The 27,889-nt window shown below is 38.3% G+C and overlaps 1 protein-coding gene across 1 annotated transcript in view; it reads right to left on the reverse strand.

The window, feature by feature from the left end:
* DNAH5 (dynein axonemal heavy chain 5) overlaps nt 1-27,889 on the reverse strand; it is a 328,461-nt gene that overhangs the window by 76,367 nt on the left and 224,205 nt on the right. Inside the window, exons 51-60 of the mRNA XM_063664667.1 lie at nt 26,171-26,369; nt 23,264-23,436; nt 17,947-18,077; nt 14,394-14,547; nt 13,627-13,894; nt 8,048-8,279; nt 6,799-6,913; nt 6,252-6,428; nt 3,271-3,474; nt 10-189 (exon numbers count right to left, since the gene is read on the reverse strand). Of these exons, the coding sequence (XP_063520737.1) occupies nt 10-189; nt 3,271-3,474; nt 6,252-6,428; nt 6,799-6,913; nt 8,048-8,279; nt 13,627-13,894; nt 14,394-14,547; nt 17,947-18,077; nt 23,264-23,436; nt 26,171-26,369 (1,833 nt within the window). The remainder of the gene's footprint in view (nt 1-9; nt 190-3,270; nt 3,475-6,251; nt 6,429-6,798; nt 6,914-8,047; nt 8,280-13,626; nt 13,895-14,393; nt 14,548-17,946; nt 18,078-23,263; nt 23,437-26,170; nt 26,370-27,889) is intronic.

The raw sequence follows: 27,889 nt of genomic DNA on the forward strand, positions 1-27,889 counted from the left end.
CAGGCTTACCTTCAGAGGCAGCACTTCTTTGTTTATAGAAAAGAAGGAAGCCATAGCTTTCGTCCAGGAACAAAGACCAGCTACATTTCCACATACGCGTTTAGCAGTTTCAATGTTATAGTCAGGCATTTCAAAGTAAGGACTCAAAAACTCTATCACCTCTTCATTGATTGTGTCTTTTGGGAATTGCTATGGAAGAAAAGAGGAAAATAAAGTCAAAACACTTCTTTCCATAAAGTCATACTTGCATCATGCTCTCAATGCCACTGAAACTACTCAACGACCACAAATGAATGAAGGGCATTATATTTTGTCACTATTTTAAGATATTAGGCAAAAGTCCTAAAAGTAAAAGTACAGTAAGAAATGATAGTAAAGAAGTCTGTTAGAGTACACTTTGCCTTCTGTAGAAAAGATACCAACCTTCAATAAATATCATGAGATCGAGGGAAAGAGTAAATTATTTAGGTGATGAACACTAATATGGTTATTAGAATTTCCAAAGCAATAAAGATTTTTTGTCATTAATCCTAAATGGATGAATTACAAACCCATAAAATCCACAATGAAAACCAAACACACACAGGTGTGTTCAGTCTGAGGACATACATATTTAGCATTTATCAGCAACTAAATGCTTAATACATTCAGACAGAAGTTTTATTAAATTCACCTAAAATGTGAAGATAATAACTTGGACATTAGGCTTTGAGGGTGATGAATTAATTTTTAATCACAGAACTATCAAGAATACGAGAGAATTATTATCTTCTGGTGGGATAAAAATTTAAAATAGTAGCAGAAATGAATTAAGAATGCCTTTCTGCATCACAAAAAGAAGACTGACCAAACAATGAAATTGGATCTTTTAAAGTGGTGTTTGATCATTCAAAAGAGGATGATTCAATGTTTTCCAAGCGGAAAGAAATTTAGCAACTAAATAATTTAGTGACACAAACCTTCACAGAACACATAATGTATAGTAGAATACACTCTCATTCAGACCTCGTTTAATGTAACTCATTTTTATGAGACTTGAAAAACTGTAACCCAAAAAAAAGCCACATGAATGTCTGGGAGCAATAGAAGGTCAGTGGTGACAATGACAAATAGCAAGGGAGAGTCCAAGAGCAGGGGCTTTGCCACCAGGTAAATGTCAGGAACGTGGAATCACTTGTCAGGATTCCATCCAAAGTCCAAGTCTACTGGCATAGTCTCATATTATAATTATCTGGGACAAGTCTGTTTGGCCCACTAGTTTCATAAGCTACTTATCGTTATAGCTGCTGTGTGCACCTCACCACAGGCTCCAGACATAGCAGTCACTTGAGCAATGCTGAATTGAAAACCAAAAGAAAGATGGTGCTGAATTCACAACTTGGGAAATAGAGGTGGACTGGGTATTACCAATTAGTTGTTTTGAGATTTGAACATGAAAGAAAAGACAAGAAAGCTTCCAGAAGAAAACTAGAAATCTACCTTGGATGTGGGCAAAGATATCCTAAACAGAACATAGAAAGCACTATTAGGGAAAATATTAATAAATTGGGCTACATTAAACCTAAGAATTTCTGTTTATCAAAAGACACCATTAATCGAGGGAACAACTAATGCCGGAAAGCAGCAGAAGATATTTGCAAATATATAAATGACAAATTAGTCATATTTTATATATAAGGAAATTCTACAAAGTAATAAAAAAAAATAACTGGACAAGAAACTCCAACAGGCACTTAACAAAAGAATTCCCCAGAGGCTCATAAGCCTATGAAAAGGTTGGGAAATGCAAATGAAGCCAACAATAATAAGACACCACTACAAACTCATCAGAGTAGCTAAAAGTAGAAAATGGTGAAGATGTTGAGCAACTTATACACTACTGGTAGGTATATATATATAGATACATCAGTTTTGAAAACTCTTCACCACTACTTACCAAAGCTGATTAAATGTCTATAACCAAAGTCCCAGAAATTCCACTCCTGAGTATGAAACCAACAGGAATGCATACCTAGAGCCACCAAATGACCAATATTCACAGCAGCTTGATTTATAATAGCCATAAATTGATACTAAGCCCAAAATTCATCAAAAGTACAAGGGACAAACAAAATGAAGCATATTATAGTGTTTCACACTGGTGCTGGTTCAAACAGCCTTGTAAGAAATGATTGTTAAATTTCCAAGAATTCTGCAAACTTGTTAGACTCAGCCATTATTAAAAATTAAAATATATAAGCTTACAATTAAATAAATGATATCTCAAACAAAGATTATAGTCAAAGCTCGTAACTTGCTAATTCTTAGACTGAATTTTACTATCATCTGTGTTTTTGAGGTCATCTACAACTATTGTATCTACATGGTGGAAACACTACACAATGGCTGCTACCATGCACCTCTTCTCAACTCTAGATTCAGCAACATCATTTTGGCAGCTTAAAACAGCCATCATGGGAGTGCTTACACCATGGCAAGACTTCAAATCAGAGCTTTTTTTTTCTTTTTTTTTTTTTCCTTTCTCCCTTAAGAATCAGTTGTTAAACATTTCTCACACACACTACAGCACATTTATATACTGGCAAACTATGTAACAGTGAAAAAAGAAAGACTGTCACTTGCAACAATAAGAATGAATTTCACAGACATGTTGAATGAAAAAGGTCAAAACAAAAGCGTTCATACAATATTATTTCATATATGCAAATTTCAAAACAGGCAAAGCTAATTATCTGGATAAAGGTAAGGATATAATTATCTTAAGGAAAGTTATTGACTTGGTTGGGGCACAAGAGATTTCTGGGGTCTGAAAATATATATTTTTCTTCCAGTGTTCACAAATAGGTATATACATATGTAAATATTCATCAAGTTATACATTTAAAATTTGTGCATTTATTCATGTTAAGTTCTAGCTCATAAAATTAAAAAAGCTGTAAATTAATACTAAAAAATTACTACTGAGAAATGCAAAATACAAATATTTGTATTCATGTGAATATAATATAAATACATATTTATTGTCTTCTTAAAATGATTTTTTAACTTTTATTGAAGTATACATAACACTGATGATGCTTTAATACAACTAAAATCTGTCAGGAAAAACTCTAATGCTTATAATGTTTTATATTTGAGACAGAAAGTTTTACTCTGAAAAAAACATGTATGTAGAGTGAGTTCTTTCTTTAGAAACTTATTCTACCAAAAGGACTCATACACCAGTGAAGAATGAGTTCCCTCTTAGCCCATCACCACTGAACTACCAACCTGTAAGTTCTGTAAAAAGTTCCCTGCAGTCATCAGTTTTAAGGATTCCTGCCAGGAGGGCATGGTACAGCTTTTTTCCAGGTCAATTTTCACAGCATTGACTTTCCTTTGAAACAGCAGCAGTACGCAATCCATGATCCTCATGATGAGGTGAGGGGGGCGGCCCAATGTGCGGACAGTGGCGATGTCCGAAGGCCTGATGGTCTGGGGGATGAAAGGAAAGATCACCCAACCTCAGATAGGAAAGCACAGACAAGCAAACCTTGCATGTCCAAATGCTGCTATTTCAACAGAGGACAGAAAACTGTTTTAAGTTAGATGCAGAACCATGGGGTCTAGATGCATATTTAATCCCAAAGAAACACCACGTTCCAACAAGTTCACATTTCTACTATTCAAACTAGCAGTGACAGGAAAGAAATGTTGGCGAGAAGATAAAGAGCTGTGACTTCTCTAAAAGTGCACAGATGGCTTTGTGCCAGAAAAAAGAAAGGCAAAATCTGAAAGAAAAAGAATAGTCAGCACATAAGTAGATTTCGAGGTTCAAAACCAGGAGAATTATAGTATTTGCAGTGCTTTTTTACCTATTAGCTATGTAGGTCAAGAATCTGCCTCTCTCTCTTAAACAATTCAGGCTGGTCACTGTGGACTGACACCAGAGGGTAGCCACAGGGCTGACAGATTGAATAATTAGAGGTTTCTTAGCTGGGAACTGACCTTTAAATGACGGGACTTGAGCAATATGAATTTTACTAAGCTCTCTCTTAGAAAAGTTCCATTCCATTTCTAGTATGTATACACTTATAGAGTAAATGATTTAATAGTCACATACACCTGTTTTGGTTGATAATAACTGCTCAATCACCTAAAACTCACTATGGAATAAGTATCGACAAAATGTTAAATGTAAGAATTGGAAACAATCCTATCTCTAAGACAAATAGTATATATTCCTTCCTTCCAGATCTTCAAAACATCCATCTGGTTTGTATTTGCATCCTTTCTATCAAAAGACAGTAACCAATGACTTTCTCATAAAAGTGAATGATTTTTTCTCCAAGGACTGAGGACAAAGAAAAAACACTAAACTTGGTAAATTAGGAATGTAATTACATACCTTCAAAAGGTTTGTATATATATAGTTTTGCTTTTGTTTTTTATTTTGAGACCTGAGTCTCGCTCTGTCACCCAGGCTGGAGTGCAGTGGCGTAATCTCAGCTCACTGCAACCTCCCCCTCCCAGGTTCAAGTGATTCTCATGCCTCAGCCTCCTGAATAGCTGGGACTACAGGCACACACCACCATGCCTGGCTAATTTTTGTATTTTTAGTAGAGACAGAGTTTCACCATGTTGGCCAGGTTGGTCTCAAACTCCTGACATCAGGTGATCTGCTCACCTCGGCCTCCCAAAGTACTGGAATTACAGGCGTGAGCCACCATGCCCAGCCTGTTTTAATATATTAATACTAGCATTTATGAAAGCCAGACAGCTGGAAGTTAGGGTGAATGTGTAGTAGAGAACTGAAAATGGCAAACAGACCTTTATTTGAGGTGCGTAGTTATAAAAGAAAAGAGAAAAATAGAACAGCAGCCAGTGAGGAAAGTAGGGTAGGGTCAAATTGAAGTTATATAAAATGTAAGGGCTAGGCATGCTTACTTTACTTTAGCTTTAAAAATAATTTTCAAATAGCATGGTGCTCAGCTGTGTTAGATGCCCGGGTAAAAGAGGTTGGAAAGGGGAACAAAAACTCAACCTGTTTCACCTAAGCATTAAAGTCCTCTCTTTTCTGCAGGCCAAGAAATATGACTGTTATATAATCTCCTATATGCTGTGGCAATAGAACAGTTATCTAACATCTGGAGGTATTTTTTATTTTTGCTCTGAGCTGGTTAAAGTCAGATTAATATCAAGATAGGAAGAGACACATTCTTTGCACAAGATTTGTTATCTTATTTGTTGTATAGATTTATGTAACCTGACGTCAAAATATTAGAGTTTGTACATACCTGGAACTTTCTTAGTAAAAGTGAGTCTTCAAAACTGGCCCAGCCTTTAAGGTGTGGCCTAGTTCACTAAACTCATTTCATTTGCTCAAAATTCAACCTCCTTTGTAATTTTGCCATTGGTGTATTGCCACACAGTTTGATATGGTTTAGCTCTGTGCCCCCACCCAAATCTCATCTCAAACTGTAATCTCCACACGTCAAGGGAGGGACCTGGTGCGAGGTGATTGGATCATGGGGACAGTTTTCCCCATGCTGTTCTCATGATAGTGAGTGAGTTCTCAGGAGATCTGATGGTTTCAAAGTGGCAGTTTCCCCTAATCTCTCTCCTGCCATCTTGTGAAGAAGGTGTCTGCTTCCGTTCACCTTCTGCCATGATCATAAGTTTCCTGAGGCCTCCCCAGCCATGCGGAACTGTGAGTCAATTAAATGTCTTTTTTTTATAAATTACCCAGTCTCAGGTAACATCTTTAAACAGTGTGAACACAGACTAATACACAATTGTACTGTTTAATTGCGTTGGAAGCCTGCTCAAACTCTCTCATTAATGAGCTACATCAGATCAGTAGTTCTTCATTTGGGTAATTCATAGACAGAAAACGTTGCATCTTACAGATCACCTACTCCATTGGCCTCAATGAATGAGTGAGGGAATGTTGCCTTAGAAAGTTGATGTAACTTTTCCAACATTACATAGCTTATTGACAACAGAGTTGAAATGAGGACCCAGGACTCTTGGCCACCAGTATATGGCATTGCCCAGCATTGATGAGTGAAGAGAGTGAGATGTTAAGCAGAATATGCAAAACCTATAAAGAGCTAATAAAGTCTCAAGCAGAAAATATTGCTTGAAATCACTCAAGTGGATACAGCTTTCGTCTGAACCAGTAGAGCATTTCCTTGCTGTTATTAATCTTTTTAGCATTAGTCTGCCTCTTAAGCCCTAAAGTTGACATCTGTTATATCACATAGATGCACCTGCAATGCAGCTTCTGCCTCTTCTAAAGCTGGTTTTGCTGCTTCCAGTTTTTCTTCAGCAATGGCTTTGTCTTTAGAGATGCTGTCCACAATGGCCTGGGCCCTGTCCTTCACCTTCTGTACCTCAGCCTTGACCTTTTCAGCAGCCTGTGCTTTCATTGTCACTTCTTTTAAGACCTAATTCAATATAAGGCAAACAATATTTCATCAAAAAGTATTAAACATCCAGCTGAAAATGCACATTTTTGCCTTGATTTGTTGATTTTGTTCACTTACCCAGTTTTTTGTTTTGTTTTGTTTTGTTTTGTTTTTGAGACGGAGTCTCGCTCTGTCACCCAGGCTGGAGTGCAGTAGTGCGATCTCGGCTCACTGCAAGCTCCGCATCCCGCACTTACCCAGTTTTTTATACATAAAATTAAGAGTATTTTATTCCAATGGAAATTAATGTATACTTCAATAGTTATAGCCAGTGAATATGCATAGATCATTAACACTTGTGAACTGAAAATTCAAAAGGAATGTGGCACATGTGTAAATGCCCACCCACCATGTCGGCTTTATCGTTCGCCACTTGTAGCTCCTTTTCTTTCACTTCCAGTTCTTTACTCAAGGCTGCAACAGACTCTGAAGCTTCTTTGAGCTTTTCCAATCCAGTATTCATTCTGGGATTGAAAATCCAAGCAAGCAATGTTAAAATGTGTAGGACTTGGATGCAATTTTCAAGTACTGGTCCAATAATGAGTGGTAATGGTTATATCTGAAGATTGCATGTATGCAAGTGGCAAACCCAAGAGGGCTTAGCAAAAAGGATACAGGTCCAGTCTTGACTCTAGACTGATAACACGTATGTTCTTTACAGACCACGTGCAAGAACAGTGAACCTGCTAGAACACACGTCATGAAATTAGGAACAACACTAAGGCTAGAGTCTGTATCACGCAGGAAACATACTTAATGACATTAGGCTAAATGACAATAGACTTGTAAGGCTTAAAGCTCACTCATGGAGGAAGGAAAATAATGCCTGTTTTTCAAAAGAGACAAATGAAGTTAAAAGAAGAATAATGTGGGCTTAAGAAACAAATGTAAAGCCACCAGAACAGCTGTAGGAAGGAACTAGCTGCCTGCCTGAACCTGAAATAACGTGACCATAAAGATGGGAACCCTCAGAGTCATTTCGTGTAATTGCCCACCCAGGGATTCCTTACCCTGGCTGATTCTAGCCATGCTCAGGAAGATGATCTGATCAAAAAAGCGTAGGGTAGAGCAGTGACATTTGGAAGAAACTTCAGGGAAGCAGGGATACTCCTTCGGCAGTGAACATATGCATCAACCTGGCTTTTCCCTCTCAGTCACTCAGGAGGGATGGGAAGAGAAGGGCAAGAAGAGGGAAGAGGGGATGTCTGCATTTGCAACTCCCTTCCAGGTCTATTGTTTCTATCCTGATGTCACTCAATATTATAGAACGCAGTAGGCCACATAAAAACCTGGCAATAGTTTATCCTACTGGGCAAGGAATAATCAATAGGCTGTAGAGGAGGGTTTCCCAACCTCAGCACCACGGACATTTGGGGCTGGATAATTCTTTGTTGTGGAGGAAAAGAACTTCAGGAAGTTTAGCAGCATCCCTAAGCCTCTACCCACTACATGCCAGCAGTACCCCTTCCCTGCCCTGCCATCACAGTTATGATACACAAAAGTGTCTCCGGTCATTGCAAAATATCCACCAGGGCAAATCTGTCCTTGGTTGAGAGCCACGGCTTTAATATAGCTTTGTATAAGAACATCACACTTACCTGTTGGCCAGGGTCTGCACCTCCACATGCTTTTCTCCATATATGAACTTATAGCCCTGAATAAAGGAGAGGTATGATTTGGGTGTCACGTGGGTAGAACGTCGGAATCTCTGAAAATAATCAACACACTTCTCGGCCACCCCATCCTGGAAGGAGCCCATGCATTGGACCACCTCCTTCTTGATTTCCAAACTGCAGTCAATATCATAGGAAGCGAGGAAGTGTTCAGACACTAGAGATAATAAAGATGACAGTGTATGAAATATGTATGTAAGTTACCCTTTTAAAAGTTAACTGTTTATTTCTAAAACTTAGACATTTCTTAGGAATGCAAACCATTTTTGTAGCCCCAGCTAGGTAGATCTGTGTCAGCATTTTTGGCCCCAGGCTTATAACATCAACAATTTTATTTTCGGTTTTATATATAAAACTATAAAAAAAACTTTAAGCCTATCATCACTCTTTGTTGCCTGGTGCTTGTGCAGAGACATCTCTTCTACACAGCTGCAGGTTCTGATCAGCAGCCAACCTGTTTTATGGTTTACATCAGAACAAATGGTACAAATAACTCAGAAATCAGTGGCCACCTGGTACTCATATTTAACAATGCCATTTATTTTGTCACTCAGAACCTATCACACCCTTAGTCCCCCCTGGCTCTGACTGCATTTGGCATGTGGAAATGCTCATCACTAAATTTTTTTATGCTGGAGTCATCTTGTTCTTAAATGTGGCAGCTGGTCATTTGTGGTCAGTTCTTATTTACAGTATTCTTTTAGAATGTTTGGGTAAAAAATCTCCTGTTGGAGACCTTTACCTTCCCCACAGTGCCAAATGGGGGACCAATTCTAAGACAGCCTTCCCTGCTATGGGAATAGGCTCATCAATCACCAGGTACACTGAATGCCTGTTGCGGAGCCACCACTGTGACGGGTGCCATGGAATGAAAGAGGAACGTGAAACTTGGTCTCAACCCCAAGGAATTTACAAGCATCACACAAAATGCAGTTAAAATTATCACAACCATTTCCATGTATCTCAGAAGAAACAACCTATGTACATAAGTATTATAAAGAGAAATATGGTCAATAAAATGGGAGAGAAATGAATCAAGTAAGCAAGGCTTAAAAAGGCAAAGACATAAAAATAGTACTTATCACCATCAGTACTCAATCACTAAATTAAGTTCTTAAGGCTGTTATTGTGGGGCTGTATTTACATTTATGTAAATAATAGAGACAATTCAACAGCTTCGTTACAAAAACAGTTTACCATACACCAAAAGGCAATAATTAAGTCACATTTTCTCATATAAGTTAGCCAACCAGTACAAAGAACGATTTAAACTCTAAGAAGTTCAAGTCTAGGTACTGGAACCATAGAACAATTCATACTTATGATACATTTTGTGTAGGTGTTAACCACAATGGCTGCGATGTCTATCATGTGCCAGGCATGATGCTAAATGCTTTACTTGGCATTCTGGGATATTCTCGGGGAAGTGCCCGCTTTCTGAAATCTTCCTTGTATTTATCATGTAATGATTTTCTTCCTTCTTATCTGAACAGACAGTATCAATAATGGTGACCTTATTCTTTATGTAGCAAATTGTCTTTTTGTCTCTCCAAAAAGTCAAAGAGAATAAAATCAGGATGGATTCTAAGTATATTTTTCCACAGACCCAGGATCTCTGGTGCAGGAAAGGTTACAGAAAGAAGCAGAACACTCCCTCTTAGAGTGACCCGTGCCTGCTGAGATTCAGTCAAGAGGCCAGAAAACCCTTCTGTCATCTTCAATATCCCATCACCAAGGCAGTAATGCCAGTTTTGGGGCTACCTCCAGGGATTTTACAACATAAAGCATATTTTTCTTTAAATGATTCATCAACAGATTCAGTCCATTTAAATTCATACATATAAAAAACTCACTTTTTTTTCAAAGCTATTTGGAAGTTATTAAAATTACTACAAAATCCAGTATCAGCCCTAGGGGCTTCTTTAAATTAGAAAAAACACATAATAATGTAATACTTTTATTTTATTGGAAATATTTCTTATGATCTAAATGAAATGCTAACACAAATGATATATTTCTTTCTAGATGCTGCTGGAGATAATAATTTAATTCAGAATCAATATCCTTAAGGCATCTAAAATAATAGTTTTCTAGAAACCTTGTTGCTAATTTTCTAAAAAGAACAAATAACACTGAAATCCCTAAGTATCTAAGTACTTCTAATACTCACAGATGGTATTCTTTCAGAATAACATTAGGCAGGTTAGTATTGGGTGTGGAGACATTGATTTTCCCAACAAGATTTTCTATTTATTGAAGAAAGAAACCATGTCTTATGTCTTTTAGTTACTTTATCCATTACTATGACTAGCATAGTATTAAATATTTATGTAGTATGTAGGCTGTAAATAGACTAAATTGGAGCTATAACCACAAAAATTACTGGTTATCAAAAGGTTTAAAAAGATTTAAATGTGCAGGTAAATTATGTCAAGCATAAGTGGTATAGATATAGGAGGTCCAAGAAAATGGGAAAATTTCAAATATTCCTAAGAGAACAGAGGAGGATTGAAGGATGTGATGTATCTTGATTAAGCCTTGGAGATTGCATAAATAAAGAAGATGGAGAAGAATATTCTTGGTAGAGGGACTAGTGTGAAAGGATAAGGATGATTAAAGCATGTTCAGAGGGCAAAGAGGTATATCCAAAGTTGAACTAGAGAAAGACTGCAAGTGATCAAGGCCATATTATGGAAAGATGATGAATTTCTACACAGTCTGATCCATTCATTCAATGTCATAAGTATCAAACACCAGCAGCTGCTGAAATTGTGAACAAAGGATGTGTAGTTCTTGACCTCATGGGAGTTTTTAGTCTAGTAAGACATTAATTTAGTCTCTAGTCTAGTAAGCATTCATCAAATAAATAACACAACTAGGTACATAAATTACACACTGCGGTTAATCCCAAGAAGAAAAAGCACAGAGTGCTATGGAATGGATAACAGAGGACCTGGCTTAGGGGGGAAACGGACGGAAGCAAAGGAAGATTTTCCTGAAGGATGACATTTAGCTGAGCCAGCATTATCCAGACAAAGGAGGAGTGGGTGGGGAGAAATGGCAGGAGGAGAGCATTGCATGGAACACAACCAAAAAAAATAAAAGCATATTCAAGGATCCAGGAAAACAGAGCAGGAAGGAAAAGGGACCTCAGGAGAGCCTGGGGAGGTAGGGAGGGTCAGCTCTTCCCAGCATGAAGGGCTTGCTAAAGGTTGTGGTTTTTCCTAAGAACAACAGGAAGACATTGAAGGTTTTAAGCTGAAACAAATGCAACTATATTTGTGTTTTTACTGTTATTCTGTCTGCCATGTGAGATGGATGGGGAACAGGTGAAAGAGGTGAAGAGATCATTAGAAAGCTATTTGGGTCTTCCAGGTGAGCAGCAATGATAGCTTGGCCTAGGATGTCAGTGAAAGGGAGATGACTTGGTGATGGATAAGACTTGAGAGTTGGAGAAAAGGGGAGGTGTTGATGACAAAGGGGTCTCAGGTTGCCTAGTTTGATGAGCGATAATGGCCCTTCCTGAAAGGGGGAGACATTCTGAGTTTCAGACATTTTCAGTTTAAGAAACTTGTGAAGCATCCATAAGAATGGACCAGGCAGGCAGTTGAGTCCACAGATTTCAAGCCAGGAGACAGACTAGACTGGAGAAAAAATTGATGACACATATTATAAAGGAGGCTGTGGACGAGCTTTCCTGGGGAGAGACTCTGGAGTACAGAATTCAGTCTGTCTTGCATCTGTTGACAAGTCTGTCTTGTCTTGAGTCTGTGCAATAACATCATGAAGCTCAATATGTACGTTCTGAATAAATGAACAAATAGATTCATGCATGAAGGTTGGGATATTTGCCAGTGACTGAGGATAAAGAAAGGAAAGTTTCTCTGCCATCCATGTAATCTTGGTTTGTGTTGGTGTGATAAGATTTGAAAGAATGGGACAATGAGAAATTAACAAAGGAGGGATCAATAAGACCTTTGTCTACAAAAGAAGAGATGACTGAAATAGGAACTTCACAAAAAGAGCTTCATATTTAAATCATCTTAATTATGGCACATTACAGTATCTGTCACCTGAAATTGTTATTTTTATTGTTAATGATAATATTTTACAGAGCATTTTATGAAGTACTTGCATACTGATAACTGTATTTCATAATAAACTTTAACACAGCTCTGAAATACTCTTGATCTGTGCTCTGCATGTATATCCTACTTGAGTTTTAAAATCTTACCTCCAGTTACATTTACATTTTTATGGGACTTTAAATTTTAAGTCACTGGCCTTTTCTCAAACTTTACAAAAGACAGAACTGTGCTGTACATTTATATCACAAACATGTTAAAATATTCTGTGTTTAAAAGCCACAGATTGGAAAACCACTACTGTCAATAGTGATGCGCTGAGAATAAAACTTCCCCAGTAGGTAAGAATTTGTTTTAAAAATAGGTAATTGACAGATAATCAATAAATAGATGATGGATAGATGGATGGATGGATAGATAATAGACAGATAATAGATAGATGGATAGACAATGGATGGATGGATAGATAATTAATAGATATTTAGATAGATAATAGAGAGAGAGATATAGATAGATAGACAGACAGACAGACAGACAGACAAGCTAGGTTTCAGTCTCAGTACTGATCCCACTAACTTTTTCCACCTATGGCAACCCTCAACTTCACGCTCCTCAGTTTCTCCTTCTCTAAAGGGCAAGAGATGGGTTAATCAGTCATTCTCAGACGGGATACCACAGAGCTGTAGAGGCAATGGTGAGGGCAGTAGAAGTGGGGAGAAAGAGGATGAGACACCAGAACACTTCCTCCCGCAACCCCCATCTACTTTTCACTGTTTTATCTACTAGGACTACTTGTAAGGTATTACTGGGAAATAAGGCTCTTCTGCATAAAACATTTTTAAAAATTTGAAAACTACTGTCCTGAATCAGGGTTCTCCTGATGTTCTGATGTAATAGAGATGAGACCTGGGTATCTGTATCTTTTAAAATATCAACAGACAATTTCTCACCAAAAGCTTTCAAAAAAAAAAAAAAAGCTAAATGTATGCTCTCTAACCTCTCCTCTACTACTTTTATGTTCCAATTTCATTTGCAAAGTAAGGAAGCACTAATGGTCCATGGCATGGAAGATCAGAAAGAAGCAGAAGCAGCTCCAGTCAGAGACCATGCTGGTCAACATCTTTTGTCAAGGACAGAAACCAGCAGAGAATTGCTGGATAATGTTTTCCTCTTTGATTCTCAGCATTGCAGCCTTGAGAAGGAAATGTCCAAGAGATACTTGGCTTTAACTACTCTTGGGCTGACAAACCTACTTAAAAAGAACACAAATGCTGTCCATGAGATTAAACCTCTGTGCCTTCCTGTGACATCCTGGAGCCTGCCTGGAGATCCAGCTGAGGCAGAGCCTTCAAGCATCCCTGAAAAAACTAGAATCCTTGAACACATGTTATGCCCTGGCATAAAGATTTCCATACTAACCAGCAACTAAAGCATCTTTGGGCCATCGGCTGAACCAGTCAATTGTGCATCCTGAAATTAAGGCAGGGAACTTCAAAGCTCTGTTTCGAAATTTCTCCCCCACTGGCGACAAGCAGAGCACAATATGAAGGTTCTGTCGGACACGACTCATGAAGTAGTCGTGCAGGTTCTCATTGGTAGGTGGGCACCTGGGGAATTCTTTTTTCATGACTGATGCCAGGTCGCTATTAATTTCATCAATTTCATCTCGAGCAAATAGGTTAGAGACCTTAAAAAGAAGTACAGGCATGCAGATTCAGTACACACATAGGAAAATAGATCAAAATATAGAGCTTAATACATAGAATGTCTTTTCTCCATTTGTGTTCTTGAACTCACCTACAGAAAATTAATTGAAAGTTTTCAAGATGAAATACACCACGTTTTGAAATAAATAAATGATTCTACTATTAACTGCAAAGTTGTAGCCCCGGAAGGGAGTAAATGGACATGCCAAAAATCTAATTAGCTTTCTTTCTAACTTTGCTCTTCTGTTTTTTTCATTTGTTATTGGAACATTCACTGATGTTTTAAATGCTTAGCTCCAAATTTTGATGGAGGGTTTGATTCTTCAAAAACCCAATAGAAAAACCCATCCTTCATACTGATCACTTAATACCCATCCCCAATAGCACTTATTCACACCACTAATGGAAGAAAACATGTAGAGCTCTAAGTTGGAGGAAATCTGAAGGGATAAAACACATAAAGAATAAATGAGCTCCTACCTCACCTGATGATAAAACATTGTTCATATATTCCAAAAATGACTCATCTTTAATCTCATTGTCTGTGAAAATAAAAGTGATTCCTTTGCCTTGCTGACCAGCCGTTCTATACAAAACCTTCAGATCTTCCATCAGATTTGATGTGTTGTAGGATCTAAAGAAATATTTTCATTTTGTCATTGGCTAAAATATTTTCATGAGAGGGAAAGAACCTTGTAACAATGCATTATGCCATTTAGCTAACAAAAAAATGCTGATTTTGTTCCATCATATACGTATGTATTCTATATGAATGTTACTGATTAATTTTTAAAAATTCACATTTCATAAAACATTATAATTAATTAATGTTTCTACATAAAAAACTATACTGAATAGTCAACCTGGAACAAAAATAGAATTTTTATCACAACCAAATGTCATTACATTTCAAAATGTATCTTTCTGAAAATTTTTTGACAATGATAATAGAAAAGTCAAATTCAATTATTGATACTTGATTGGCAATTGGTATTTGAGATGACAACTCACAAATTAAACTAAAATAAATAAATGCAAGCTTTGGTTATACAGGGTGAGTGAGATGCTCTGTTATAAACAGTGCCTGCCTCATCCCCCAACACCATTATCATCATTGCACGTTTGTATTATACATAAATAAGCTTGTTTTCTGAGCAATCAGTACACTGTACTAGACTACCTGGAAATGTTATGAAATATTCCAGTCTGAAGGTTCTCTAATTAGCCAGAGCAATCTTTAGGTGGAAGTGAACCTACAATCAGCAAAGATTAGAGAGTTCCCACTGTGGAGTGCTACATTATGCCAAAAGTATAAATAAAATTATCCCAATTCTGGAGACTCAGACCTACTAAATTATTATTTGTACTTTAGTCATGAAATAAACTCAGAATTCAGGGTGCAAAAGCAAAAAGCCATCTGATTTTTTTAAAAACTAGTGAATATTTAACTCTACCTTTTTCTAACTTCTGTAACCTACACCCTAGAATTGGAAATATCACAACTATGCATCAATACTTCTAAAAGACACCTAAAGAAGTGAGATCCAAGAGATCAGAAAACAAACACTTCTAGAAGACACCTAGAAAAGTGGGATCCGAGAGATCAGAAAACAATTAGAAGATGCAGCCTCTAGAAAGAACGAAAGAGAGAAGGAAGGAAAGAAGGAAGGAAGGAAGGAAGGAAGGAAGGGAGAGAGGGAGGGAGGGGAGAGAAAGCTAGAGAGAGAGAGAAGAAAGAAAGAAAGAGAGAGAGAAAAAAGAAAGAACGAAAGAAAGAGAAAAAGAAAGAAATAAGAAACAAAAAAAGAAAGAAAGAAAGAAAGAGAAAAGAGGAGAACATCTCACCCAGCTTCTTGTGATATGGGGGAAATTTTCAACCCAATCTCTTGGATCTCAAGGGCCCACTGCCTCAAATAATATGGCCTAAGACACCAACAAATAGCTGTGCTTCCCAAATGAGAGGCTCTTGCATCTCAGCCTTAGCCACATGGCTATACAAAGCCTTTAGAAGTTTGATAACATCTTGAAAGCTATGAAAAGGAAAGAAAGACCCTGGCCCTTCATCTCATCAGTAATGGATCATTCTCAGTGCGACATGCAGAGGAACTAGTCTGCCACAGTGAGAGTGGTGGTTGGGTATACTGGATGTGGCATTGTGGTGCAGTAAAAGTCACACAAGACTAGAAACCAGAAATCCTACAATCAATTCCCAGATAGATCAGAGATGCTGGGCAAGCCATAGCCTCTCTGAGCTTCAGCTGCAAGATGGGCTACTGCTATCTGTCCTACTAACTCACGAGGTTTTTTTGAAGATCAAATTAGCTCGTGCACATAAAAGTGCTTTGAAAACTACAAGGTTTTATACAAATGTTAGGAACAAAAATTTGAGTCCAATCCCTTTCCTGCACAGGTTGCCTTCTATGTAGCTTGATTTCCAACCAAAAACTAGAAGAATCATATGCAAGGTAACTAGAATTATTTCTCTCTGTCCTAGTACTTGAATAAAACAGTAATCTTTGGATTTACTCTCCAAGAAGAACCCTATAGGTCAGACAAAACACAAAGTGTAACAACAGCTTAAATATTTGAATCTCCAAACCCAATGCTTAGTAACTTTCAGCCTTCATCCTAGCAGGTATCTTGAGACAGGTCAGCAGCGTGTTCTGCTTATCAGTGCCCGACTTCTTGCTCCTACACCTAGAAATTAATGTCAAATGATTTTCAGCCCAACCTAACTTCCCAAACTGGCCTCCTGGTTCTAACCTTATCTTGGTTAATCCTGAAATTCTGTTTCACCTCTCCGAATCACCTCTGTTTATCTCTTCATGTTCACTTTTCATGTGCTAATTATGTTTTCTCCCTGCACTACACCCACATCTGTGGTCAACTCCTCTGGAGTTCCTTGTCTTGATAAGAAGCAGCACCATCTAGATAGTTTCCGAAGCCAGAAACCAGGATGTACCAAGCCCTGAAGCTCCAACTTCCTGATGATCTTTTCCATTTCCACTCTCTATTCTCCATTCTCACTGCTGCCACTCATGACACCATCATGGCTTGCCCAGACCCCTGAGACAGCCTTATAACTATTCCAATTTAGTTCCTTCTATCTATTTTCTGTACATAAAATGTACCTGACATGTCCTCCCTAGGGGCAACTCATCAATAGTTTCCTATTGCTCTGGGATGAAGTCTGACTTTTTATCATCACTTTAAAGGCCTCCATTTCTCTTCCATTCCCATTTGTCACCCTACACTGTACACTCTGCAGTATTTAACTTCTTCCAGGACTGACTTCACCTGTGCTGATTCTTCTGCCTTGAACACACTTTACTGCTCTTCTGCTCTCAGTCTTCCTCATATTGAGGTTTCAGTTTAATCACTTTCTCCAGGAAGTCTTTTCCAATCATCCCCTAGACTAGGTTAGGAGCTCCTCCCTCAAGCTTCAATACGATTTGGTCTGCATGTATTTCCTTATCATAGATGGTGCCTATGAATCACACCTTATTGGGTGAGTTGGGTTGCTTAGTTTTCTGTCCCTTTGAGTTGCTACAAAATCCCTGATGATACAGCTAGATTCACCTTGCTCACCTAGCCAGGGCTTGACACATAAGCAGTGTTCAATAACTATTTTGAAATGTTGGAATGAGTAAACCAATATAAAATCTTCATCTATTTTTCCATTGTATTAACATTCTTGAAATCTGAATTAACACTCAATAGGGACAATTGTCTTCTGAAATTCACCAAAAGAAGTGCATGTAATACACTATCATATATAACATAAAAGTAGGGAAGTGGCTACTAACTGAGAGTTTGAAATATTTCAAAAGCAAATTATGACTGTGAAATGTTTATGATCTATGACAAAGGTTGACAGGGGAAGATGTCAACCTTTCAACAAAGGTTGAAAGGTTCAAGAAGGAAAACGACTGTGATTCTTTATATGTAAGAGAAATGCATTTGAACTTCAGGTGGCCTCTGAGCACCTTTTATCAAAATCCATGTTAGGTTAGTTAAAGTAAAAGCTTGTCACCTTGTCAGAGTGATCTGGAAGGAAATGTAGCCAGCAATGAATGAAGCCAACCTCGTCAGGCTCTGCTTTCCTGATCCGCCCACCCCGACCAGGAGGGCATTTCCCCGAGGAGTACGAATGACACGAGAGATCTGTAATAGGGAACAGAAAAAGCATGTATCTTTCAACATGTAAATGTTCTATTTTTCCTATTTATTCAATATACGAATAAGGCCTAATTATTATTTTGGAAGATAGAGGTGTCTCAAGATCAGACTGCAGATATACTGGTTGACAGAATGAGGGCATTTCTGAAATAGAACAGTGTTGGGCTGCATCAGACGGGGTGGGAACCCTGGGGTGTGCCTTTAGGAAGTAGGAGGACACCAGGGCAGAAAAGTCAGCACACAGCCCAGACCGTGCTTGCTCTGGCTTTTAAAGGAGATATCTATCTAAAGGGGACTTTGAGGATTCCTGTTAGTTGGTCTGACCTAATAGCGTATGATAGGAAGGAGAACAGAAATGTCAGAACAATGTCTACCCTTGGCACACAGGGCATTGTGGTTGATGAGAATATCCTCCACATTTGAAAAGTGTTCAAATTTAAATTGAAGGGAAGAAAAGCCCCCAAAATAAGGTGATATGGTTTGGCTGTGTCTCAACTCAAATCTGATCTTGAATTGTACTCCCATAATTCCCACATGTTGTGCTGGGGACCTGGTGGGAGATAATTGAATCAAGGGGGCGGCTTCCCCGACAGTGTTCCTGTGGTAGTGACTAAGTCTCATGAGATCTGATGGTTTTATCAGGGGTTTTCGCTTTTGCATCTTCCTCATTTTTTGTCTTGCCACTGCCATGTAAGAAGTGCCTTTCGCCTCTCACCATGATTCTGAGGCCTCTCTAGCCGTGTGGAACTATAAGTCCAATTAAACCTTTTTCTTCCCAGTCTTGGGTATGTCTTTATCAGCAGCATGAAAATGAACTAATACATATGGTATAGATGTTGGAATTTTAAAAAGAAAGAAAATGAGAATAAACACCCTCCTATTACTTGGCAAAGACAGTGATACCTAAGGTATCTACCAATAAGTGATTATAGATGGGTCGGGGCGGGGGGGCACTTCACACTGTTCAATAGCCCCAGACTACTCCACAGCCCCCTTGTGGCAGAAGTTCATGTTTATTTGGCTTTATTGGTGTTGAATGGACTAGTTACACCATCAGTCTTCCAAACCTACCTAGGAGAGATGGGAATAGAATTCCCCTTGATGTTCTTTATACCTTATGTGAGAACTGTTTCTCTTTCCCTCCTAACTGCATTTTGAGCCTAGGGGTATCACTGTGATGTTCATCTTTCTTAGAAGAATGATAGAGGCTAGGCAGGGACGGAAGGGGTCACTTCTCCACGGCCAGGGAAGCTTCCTGTAGTCACTGGGGCTCTGCATTCTGCCAAGGTTTTGTTAAACATCCTTTCTCAGAATTCCCTCACTAGCTGCAGTGCGTTCTATTCTTGTTGAAAATATGCCTGGTTTTGAATTACTTTCCCAGTTTAGTGTGAACCTTGGGAAAAGGAGAACACATTTTCCATCTCTATGTGGACCTGAGAACTTGCAGGACCGGTAGGTGCATATGCCCTGTTTTTCCAGCCTCCTGCTTGTCCCCTCTATGTGGTTCTCGCCAGAGTCATTGTGGGTGGAGGTGGTCACACATGCCTCTTCAGATCTTCCCCTGACACAGCTTCAAGAGGCACAGACGGCGGGTAAGGATCTACTGGAAGCCACACTAGAACATTCTGTGTCTTTCCTTGGTTGCCACTTTTCAACCATCATCATTTCCTTTGATGTGGGTGGATATATCAAGATGTCGTTAATTAGGTATTAAGGAATCTTCATCCCAAAACCTTTACTTGGAACTGGGCCAAGGTCTTATATTAAAATGTTCTATTCTCAGTTTCCAACACATGGTAAACCCTCAAAACATATCTGACAAAGGAGCAGATACATGAACAGAGAAGGCTTGCAAAGCAGACTCAAAACCTCATAATCCAGTTAAATCCAGTGAGACCCTCAAATAGGGCTATTTTGTCCTCTTATATACAGATTGTGAGATGGAGATATGCGTTTTTAATTTCATCAGCAAGTACTCAAAAATGAATAACGTCATAATGTCCACCCCGCCCCTCAGGAGCTCACGCTGGAACAGGGGACAGAGGCTGGGGTCATGAGCCATGGTGAACACTGGTACAGAGACAGGAGTGATGGCAATCAGAGAAAAGAATGCCAGGGAAACATCCCCGCCTGGGTGAGGTATGTCTCAGGTGCAGAGCTGGACTTTGACTTGGATGACTAGAAGTACGTGAGACACACAATATCTCAGAATTAGCAAAAGGCCTGAAGTGTCCCCTAGGGTGAGAACTTCAGTATGAGGTATGGAAATATCAGGATATAAGGCAGCAAAGGATTGTTCAGGGCTTACTTGGGGGACTTGATTAAATTCCAGACAATGTATCCAGATTCTCTGTGTGGTTCTCAGCAGTGGTCCATCCTGTCAAGACTGAGGTCACTAAGACGGGAACCCACCCTCCTAGAGCCTAGTCTTCTGATAGGGAAACAAACACACAGATAAACTTTCCACAAGGTAGCATATGTGTGGGGAATGCACATGGGGGAGGCGCTCCAGGATCATGATTTGTTTACCCATAAGCAGCCCATTGTTCTGGATCACACACCAGGCAGAGCATGACTCAGGAGGCTGGCTGGTAAGCAGGAACTAGATCATGCAAAACCATATACACCATGGTTTGAACTTTCACCAAAGAGACAAAAGAGGTATCACACAGATACACTGTATTGAAAGAAAATTGAGTTTCCAACTAAGAAATAGGCTTGGTCTCATATCATACCCTGTTTTGCTGCAGTTTTTGTCTGCAATTCTGACTCTTGGCTTCTATCGTGCCTTGTAACTAGGCCACGTATTTCAAGGCTCACAGCAGCATGACACAGACCGTGGATGCGCTGTGCACAGAAAATGAGAGAAGACAGGGCCAGCCAGGAAGTGGAGAGGAATGCAACATTTTAGCTCAAAAACTCTAGTCACGGATTCTTCGGCCAATTCCAGAGCAGACAGACAAGAGGCAGAGAGTGAGAGAAAACACCAGCGAGGCCCCAGCACCGAGGCATTCACACCTCCAACATCACACCCAAAGTGTTTCAAGAAAGCCTCCTCACTCATCGTCTGGGCTGCGAATCACGGAGAAAATGGCAGTTCTAGTGAACTTGCTCAAGCATGACACTTAACATAAATAACTGCATCTTCAACCTGAGCTATGAAATCCCAGGTCAATCAGATTCTGTCTCCAGCAGGCAGGCAATTTGTCATGAAATTGCCTTTGGTAATAGTCATTTAGAAAATACATTTTCCTTTTCTTTTTCTTCCTTTTAATTATTAAAAATGACAGAATGTTTACTCTTCCTGAAACAACTCTTAATCAACTATAAATTAAGAGCGAATTTCAAAATGTTATCTATAGTTGGCTTTGGAAGAATATTTGAGCTCATAATTCGGTACAGATGTCTCAGATTCTGAGAATCCACAGAGTTGCCAAGCCAAGTGTCCTCGTGCTGGGGAGACCCAACTCCTGAACAGCCTCTCTGTCTTCCTCCCTCTCTCTGACTTACTCCAGCCTTGCAGAAATGCTTTTCTTTCTTGCAGGGAAAAGGAGCAGGCAATCCCTATTTTCAGAGGAATGGTTGACTAGATAACCTCTAAAACCCCCTCCAATTATAGATTCAGTAATTTTTAAAGGTGACAATTTGTAATTGTGCAGTGGTTCCTCATGGTGGAACCTAAATCATGGAAGACAATGTCGAATCATTTTCTTTCTAACTAAAAGGATGTAGTCTGGAAAAGCAGTTGATATCAACAAAGGGAGAATATCAACAACGGATTTTTAAATGGCATTATCTTGCACTATAGATACATTAAGTCACATAAGTTTTCAAACAAAATAATATATTCTACTTCCAACCTTTGAGGATCAACTGTCCTAAAAATGGATACGGTAATGACTCATATCAGCAGTCCCTAACCTTTTTGGCACCAGGGACCAGTATTGTGGAAGACAATTTTTCCATGGATGGGACGGGGGTGAGTGATGGTTTTGGAATGATTCAAGCGCATTACATTTATTGTGCACTTGATTTCTATTATTATTACATTGTAATATATTATGAAATAATTTTATACAGCTTGCCATAATGTAGAATCAGTGGGTGCCCTGAGCTTGTTTTCCTACAGCTAGATGGTCCCATCTGAGGGTGATGGGAGACAGTGACAGATCATCAGGCATTCCATTCTCATAAGGAGCGTGCAACTAGATCCCTCACATGAGCATTCACAATAGGGTTCACGCTCCTATGAAAATCTAATGCCACTGGATGCAGAACTCAGCTTTGCTTGTTCACCTGCTGCTCACCTCCTGCTGTGCAGCCCTGTTCCTAACAGGCCACAGACAGGTACTGGTCTGCGGCCCTGGGTTTGGGAGCCCCTTCTCATATGAGAAACTAGAATAGAAATTATACTTTCCTGGTGGATTTCATTCTAACAGAATTTTCATCTCAAAGTCAACTGTTTATACACTATTTTTAAATTATTGTTTCTAATCGTGGTAAAATACACATAATCTAAAATTTACCACTGTAACCATTAAGTATATTGTTCAATATCATTAAGTACATTTACATTGTTGTGCAACTATCAGCACCACTGACCTCCACAACGCTTTTCATCTTGCAAAACTGAAACTCTGTACCCATTTAACACTAACTCCCCAATCCTCTCTCCACCCAACCCTGGAATTCTCCATTCTACTTTTTGTCTCTGATTTTGGCTACACTGGGGATTTATATGAGTAGAATTATACAGTATTTGCCCTTCTGAGTCTGGCTTACTTCACATAACATAATGTCTTCAAGGCTTATGTACTATTTTTTTATAGGATATTCTTTGCATGATACAAAAAGATGCAGACTTTGCCTATGCTCTGAACTCAGATGTCAACCATATTCATCCTCCGTGGTGAAAGCACTGAGCTGGAAGCCATATAGAAACACTGAATAAAATTATCACATCACACATTTAAAGTACACAGGCTCTTATTTCAAGCCTATAAGGTGCGACATGTTGCATTCAGCTTAGAAATTAAATTGGAATATAGCATGGAGTCTAATTTTAAACTGAAGATTCTCCTAGGAAATGAAAATGAAAGAGGGAGAGGACCATGGTGTGAAGCCAAATGTCTGTCACCTCTACCAGGCGCTACTCAGAGTGGCTACTGTACCTTGACTAAGTGAACCATGGCATCTGCAAAGAATACCATGTCCATGCCGGCGCCGCGGATGCTCTCATTATAGAGCTGCAGGAACATATTCAGACGCTCTTTTAGGTGACTAAAAGATTCAATTGGCTCATAAATTTTAGGCGTTTCAGCATCAGCCTCTTCAGATGTTTCACCTTTGGTGGGAAAAGAGAATCAGTTAGGTTTCTTCAAATACGTGCATTTTACTTCAGCCTAAATTAATACACTCAAAGCTCTACAACCTAACACTGAATAACATTCATTTTTTTTTTTAGCATTTTTAAGTTTTATTTCTGACACACAATAATCGTACATTTATGGGATACAATGTGATGTTTCAATACATGCATATGCTGTATAGTAATCAAGTCAGTATAATTAGCCTATTCATCACCTCAAGTATTTATCACTTCTTTGTGGTAAACAATGATTGACGAGCACTATCGACATGTAGAGGAATAGGCACACCAGGAATAGGCACACCAGGAATAGGCATACCATGGTGTCAGAACATGAAAATGAAGAATTGAAATACACATCACAAGACTTTCAAAAACCTACTTATAGTCATCTGAACTTAGAATCTGTTTTACAGATATAACATTCATTTTAAGCAAAATGCCATAGTGTGTGTATTTTGCAAAAACAGAAGAAAACAATAGAAGCATTAGGATTTTTGTGATCATATGCAGTCTTTGTTGTTTCCTGTCTAGCAAGAGTCAATTTCAAATAATGTAATCGTCATTGAATTGAATTTGAACCCACAACTGATCGTTGGCATTTCAAAGGTCCTCCCAGATATATTAGCTTAATGGTCAAGTGAAAGTCAAAACAGTAGGGACTCAATGTCAGAATCAGCAAGGGAGGTCAAGAATTACACAACTGTTTGATAAGAATAAAAAGAAAAAGGTTATTGCATTTACTCAGGAAATTTTTATAATTCATGAATCTCAGGTCAGTGGTAAAAATAGAAGTGAATTAGAATATGGGGTGGAGGGTTGAGAGAAATAGAAAAATAATTTCCTAAATGAATAAGCATATTCGATTATTTCACTAGGGCAAGATGTATTAAAATCAATATACTTTTTTAAAAAATTAGAAACATATAATATACCAGCTTAACACTTTTCCAGTGTTAACTACAAAGCAGAGGCCAAGGTGGGCAGATCACTTGAGGTCAGGAGTTCAAGACCAGCCTGACCAATATGGTGAAACCCCATCTCTACTAAAATTACAGAAATTAGCTAGGCCTGGTGGTGTGTGCCTGTAGTCCCAGCTACTCGGGAGGCTGAGGCAGGAGAATTGCCAGGAGGCCGAGGTTGCCATAAGCCAAGCCTGCACTCCAGCCTGGGCAACAAAGTGAGACTCTGTTTCAAAAAAAAAAAGCATAATGCCGAAGAAAAAGCTAAATTGGGCATCTATAAATTCACAATCAATTAACATTAGTAACAGGGAAAAAAGGGACACATTAGTTGAATATGCCAATAACAACTTAGAATTTCACTGTGTACGAGAAGAATGAGTGGATCTTTCAAACCTTATAGCACATAATTATTTTCAATTGACTGTGTCCTAACATAATAGTATGTTAATCTTTTTATAACAAACGAGGAGAATGGTTTAACACAATCATGAAGACTGACCTATCTGCAAAGCTCTCACTAATCTAATTCCAATAGTCACAACTCTCATAAATGCCCAAATCAAGCTTTGAGAAATAAAGTGTTTCAATGACACAAAAAGTTATGCATTTGTCTCTAGACTCTCCCCCACACCCCCAAAATGCAGCAGTTGTGCTTTGGTCCTTGAAAATCATAATCTGATTATTTATCCTTCTGAATTACATGGCATAAATTACATAAATTTTAATTACCTTGTAAGATGCCCTTACTCTTACAGGATTTTTGTATGTGTTTGACCTGATTAAACTAAAATGTGTCAGCTTCTTTCTGTAGAAGGATCATTCCAATTGCATCTCCAGAAATAAACATTATTTTGCAATTGTCACTCAGAAACTTTTGATAGTTCACACTTACGGTTATCAAATCTAGAGAAGCACTGCCTAGTCATTTCCAATCATTTTCAAGATATACATAGCATGTTTTTAAACAAGCTTTTAAAAATCTGCAAATTAACTTAAAATCCATCCTCAGTATTAGAAGAGGTTAAATGAAAGAAAAATATTTTTAATTAAGCCTAGTTACTTCTGAGGGGGAAAAAAAGTGGAGCACTGCCTCTTTTCATAAGAAAAGTTATATATCTCAATTTCCCCTGGAACCATAATCACAAAAGCTTGCCCCACAGCAGCCATCTCATTCCAATTACATTTAATGACCCTCTCATACAACTGGAAGTTTTCCTTTTTATTTTCACATTCGGGATGACCTGAATAATAATAAGTATCATTATATTTGCTGCCTTTCATTTAGCAGTGACTACAGGCCATAGACTGCCCAAGCCATTCTACAGAAAACATTTCATGGACTCCCCATTGTGCATGTGATGCATATAGTAATACTTTTATTTTTATGAATAAGGTTCAAGAGAGTGCCGAGATGCCCAGCTAACTAATGTGTGGTGGATTCCTTCCTCAAACTCACCTCTGTCTGCCAGACTGCAAGTCCTGTGCACTCTCTCCTACCGAATCCTGCCCCCCAACTCTACTTTAATATCCAAGCGTGATATGCATAAAATAGTTCATCTTTAAACTCCATGATAATGCATTAATTCACTCATCCTAGTTTTATTGAGCATCTACTATGTCTCAGGCTTGTATCAGTAAAGTTTACTAGAAAGAAACTCAACATCCATAAACTGAATCTTCTGTCTTCAGATTTCCCTTTACGGAACACCTTTTGGGGAATTCCAAATTCCACTTCGATAGTTTACCTGCAGCTTCAGGTGCATCTCTCAAGAAATCCACAAAATATGTGTCAATTCCACAATCCACCAAGAGTTTTTTCTCTTCACCAAACTCCTCCTCTACCAAACTTACTAAAGCCTTATCAAACCAGGTCACATCACTGGACACTGTGAAGCGGTCAGCTATAACACGTTTACATTCATGCTTCCACAGCTTTAACAGATCCTGTTGAAAGTATAATTAAAATGTGTTAGTAATTCCTATTATGCCGTAATTGGGAATTCAGGTTGACAGTACTGTAGAGTATTATCCTTCCTGATTTAAGATTCAACATTTTAAAAAGTTAGGGTTCAAATATGCTCAACTTCACTTCAAATTGGCCTCATTCAAGTATATTAAATAGAAAGTAGTCTATTCATTTGCAGTCTCTGAAGTAAGAAGAAAAAATCCTCCAACAATAATATTGAAAATTGCTCTGACCAATCAACAAACTAATATTCTACATAAAAGTCTTCAGTTTGTAATAAATTAGTCTTTTTAATAAGACATCTACATTCATGTGGCCAGAGTATAACATAAGATATAGAATATGAACAATTCTCATGTATACAACTGAAAAATTACAAAGGTGTATTCACTTAACACAAAGTGAATAAAATTTGTGGCAAAAACTGGATTATCTGAACAAAAAAAGCAAGCACCTAATCCAGATAATCCAAGGTCCAAAGTTAACTGAAAGTTGAGGAAATTAATTGCTCAATACTCCTGTTTATATAGCAAGAATAACAAATGTATGTGTAAGCTCATTATTTGATATGAAAGACTGGTGGAAATTTCTTAGCTTTGTAACATTTTTCAGCTTGCAGATTTTTAAGCCATTGCATTACTAATGATAGAATGCTATCTGGTTGCCTCAATATAAAAGGAGTTCAATGAAGTATATTCAATGATTCAGTTAAGACAAAAGTTTATGATAACATCAATTGCTGGAATTGTTTGTGCTGATTTAAAATAAGCATCAAAAATGGCTATTTCAATAGTAATCTTTGAAAACTGACTTCAACAATTCCATTAACTTGTAAATAACTTTGAGGGAAAAAAATCAAGTTAAAATATTCACGCTGCTAAACTGACTCTCACTTCTCTGTAGGAAGGAAAGTGAATTTTCCCCAAAATATCATTAACAGACACTTCTCAAAAGAAGACATACATGTGGCCAACAAACATATGAAAAGAAGCTCAACATCACTGATCATTAGAGAAATGCAAATCAAAACTGCAATGAGATACAATATCACACCAGTCAGAAAGGCTATTATTAAAAAGTCAAAAATAACAGATGCTGGCAAGGTTGCAGAGAAAAGAGAACACATATATGCTATTGGTGGGAGTGTAAATTAGTTCAAGCATTGTGGAATGCACTATGGTGATTCCTCAAAGAGCTAAAAGCAGAACTACCATTTGACCCAGAAATCCCATTACAGGGTATATATACCCAGAGCAATAGAAATCATTCTACTATGCACGTGCATGTGAATGTTCATTGCAGCACTATTCAAATAGCAAAGACATAGAATCAACCTAAATGCTCAGCAATGGCAGATCAGATAAAGAAAATGCGTGACCTATACACCATGGGATACTATGCAGCCATAAAAAAGACTGAGATCATGTCTTTCATGGGAACATGGATGGAGCAGGAGGCCATTATCCTTAGCAAACTAATGCAGGAATAGAAAACCAAA

The sequence above is a fragment of the Pongo pygmaeus genome, chromosome 4, assembly GCF_028885625.2.
Source record: "Pongo pygmaeus isolate AG05252 chromosome 4, NHGRI_mPonPyg2-v2.0_pri, whole genome shotgun sequence".
In the NCBI taxonomy this organism is placed as follows: Eukaryota; Metazoa; Chordata; class Mammalia; order Primates; family Hominidae; genus Pongo; species Pongo pygmaeus.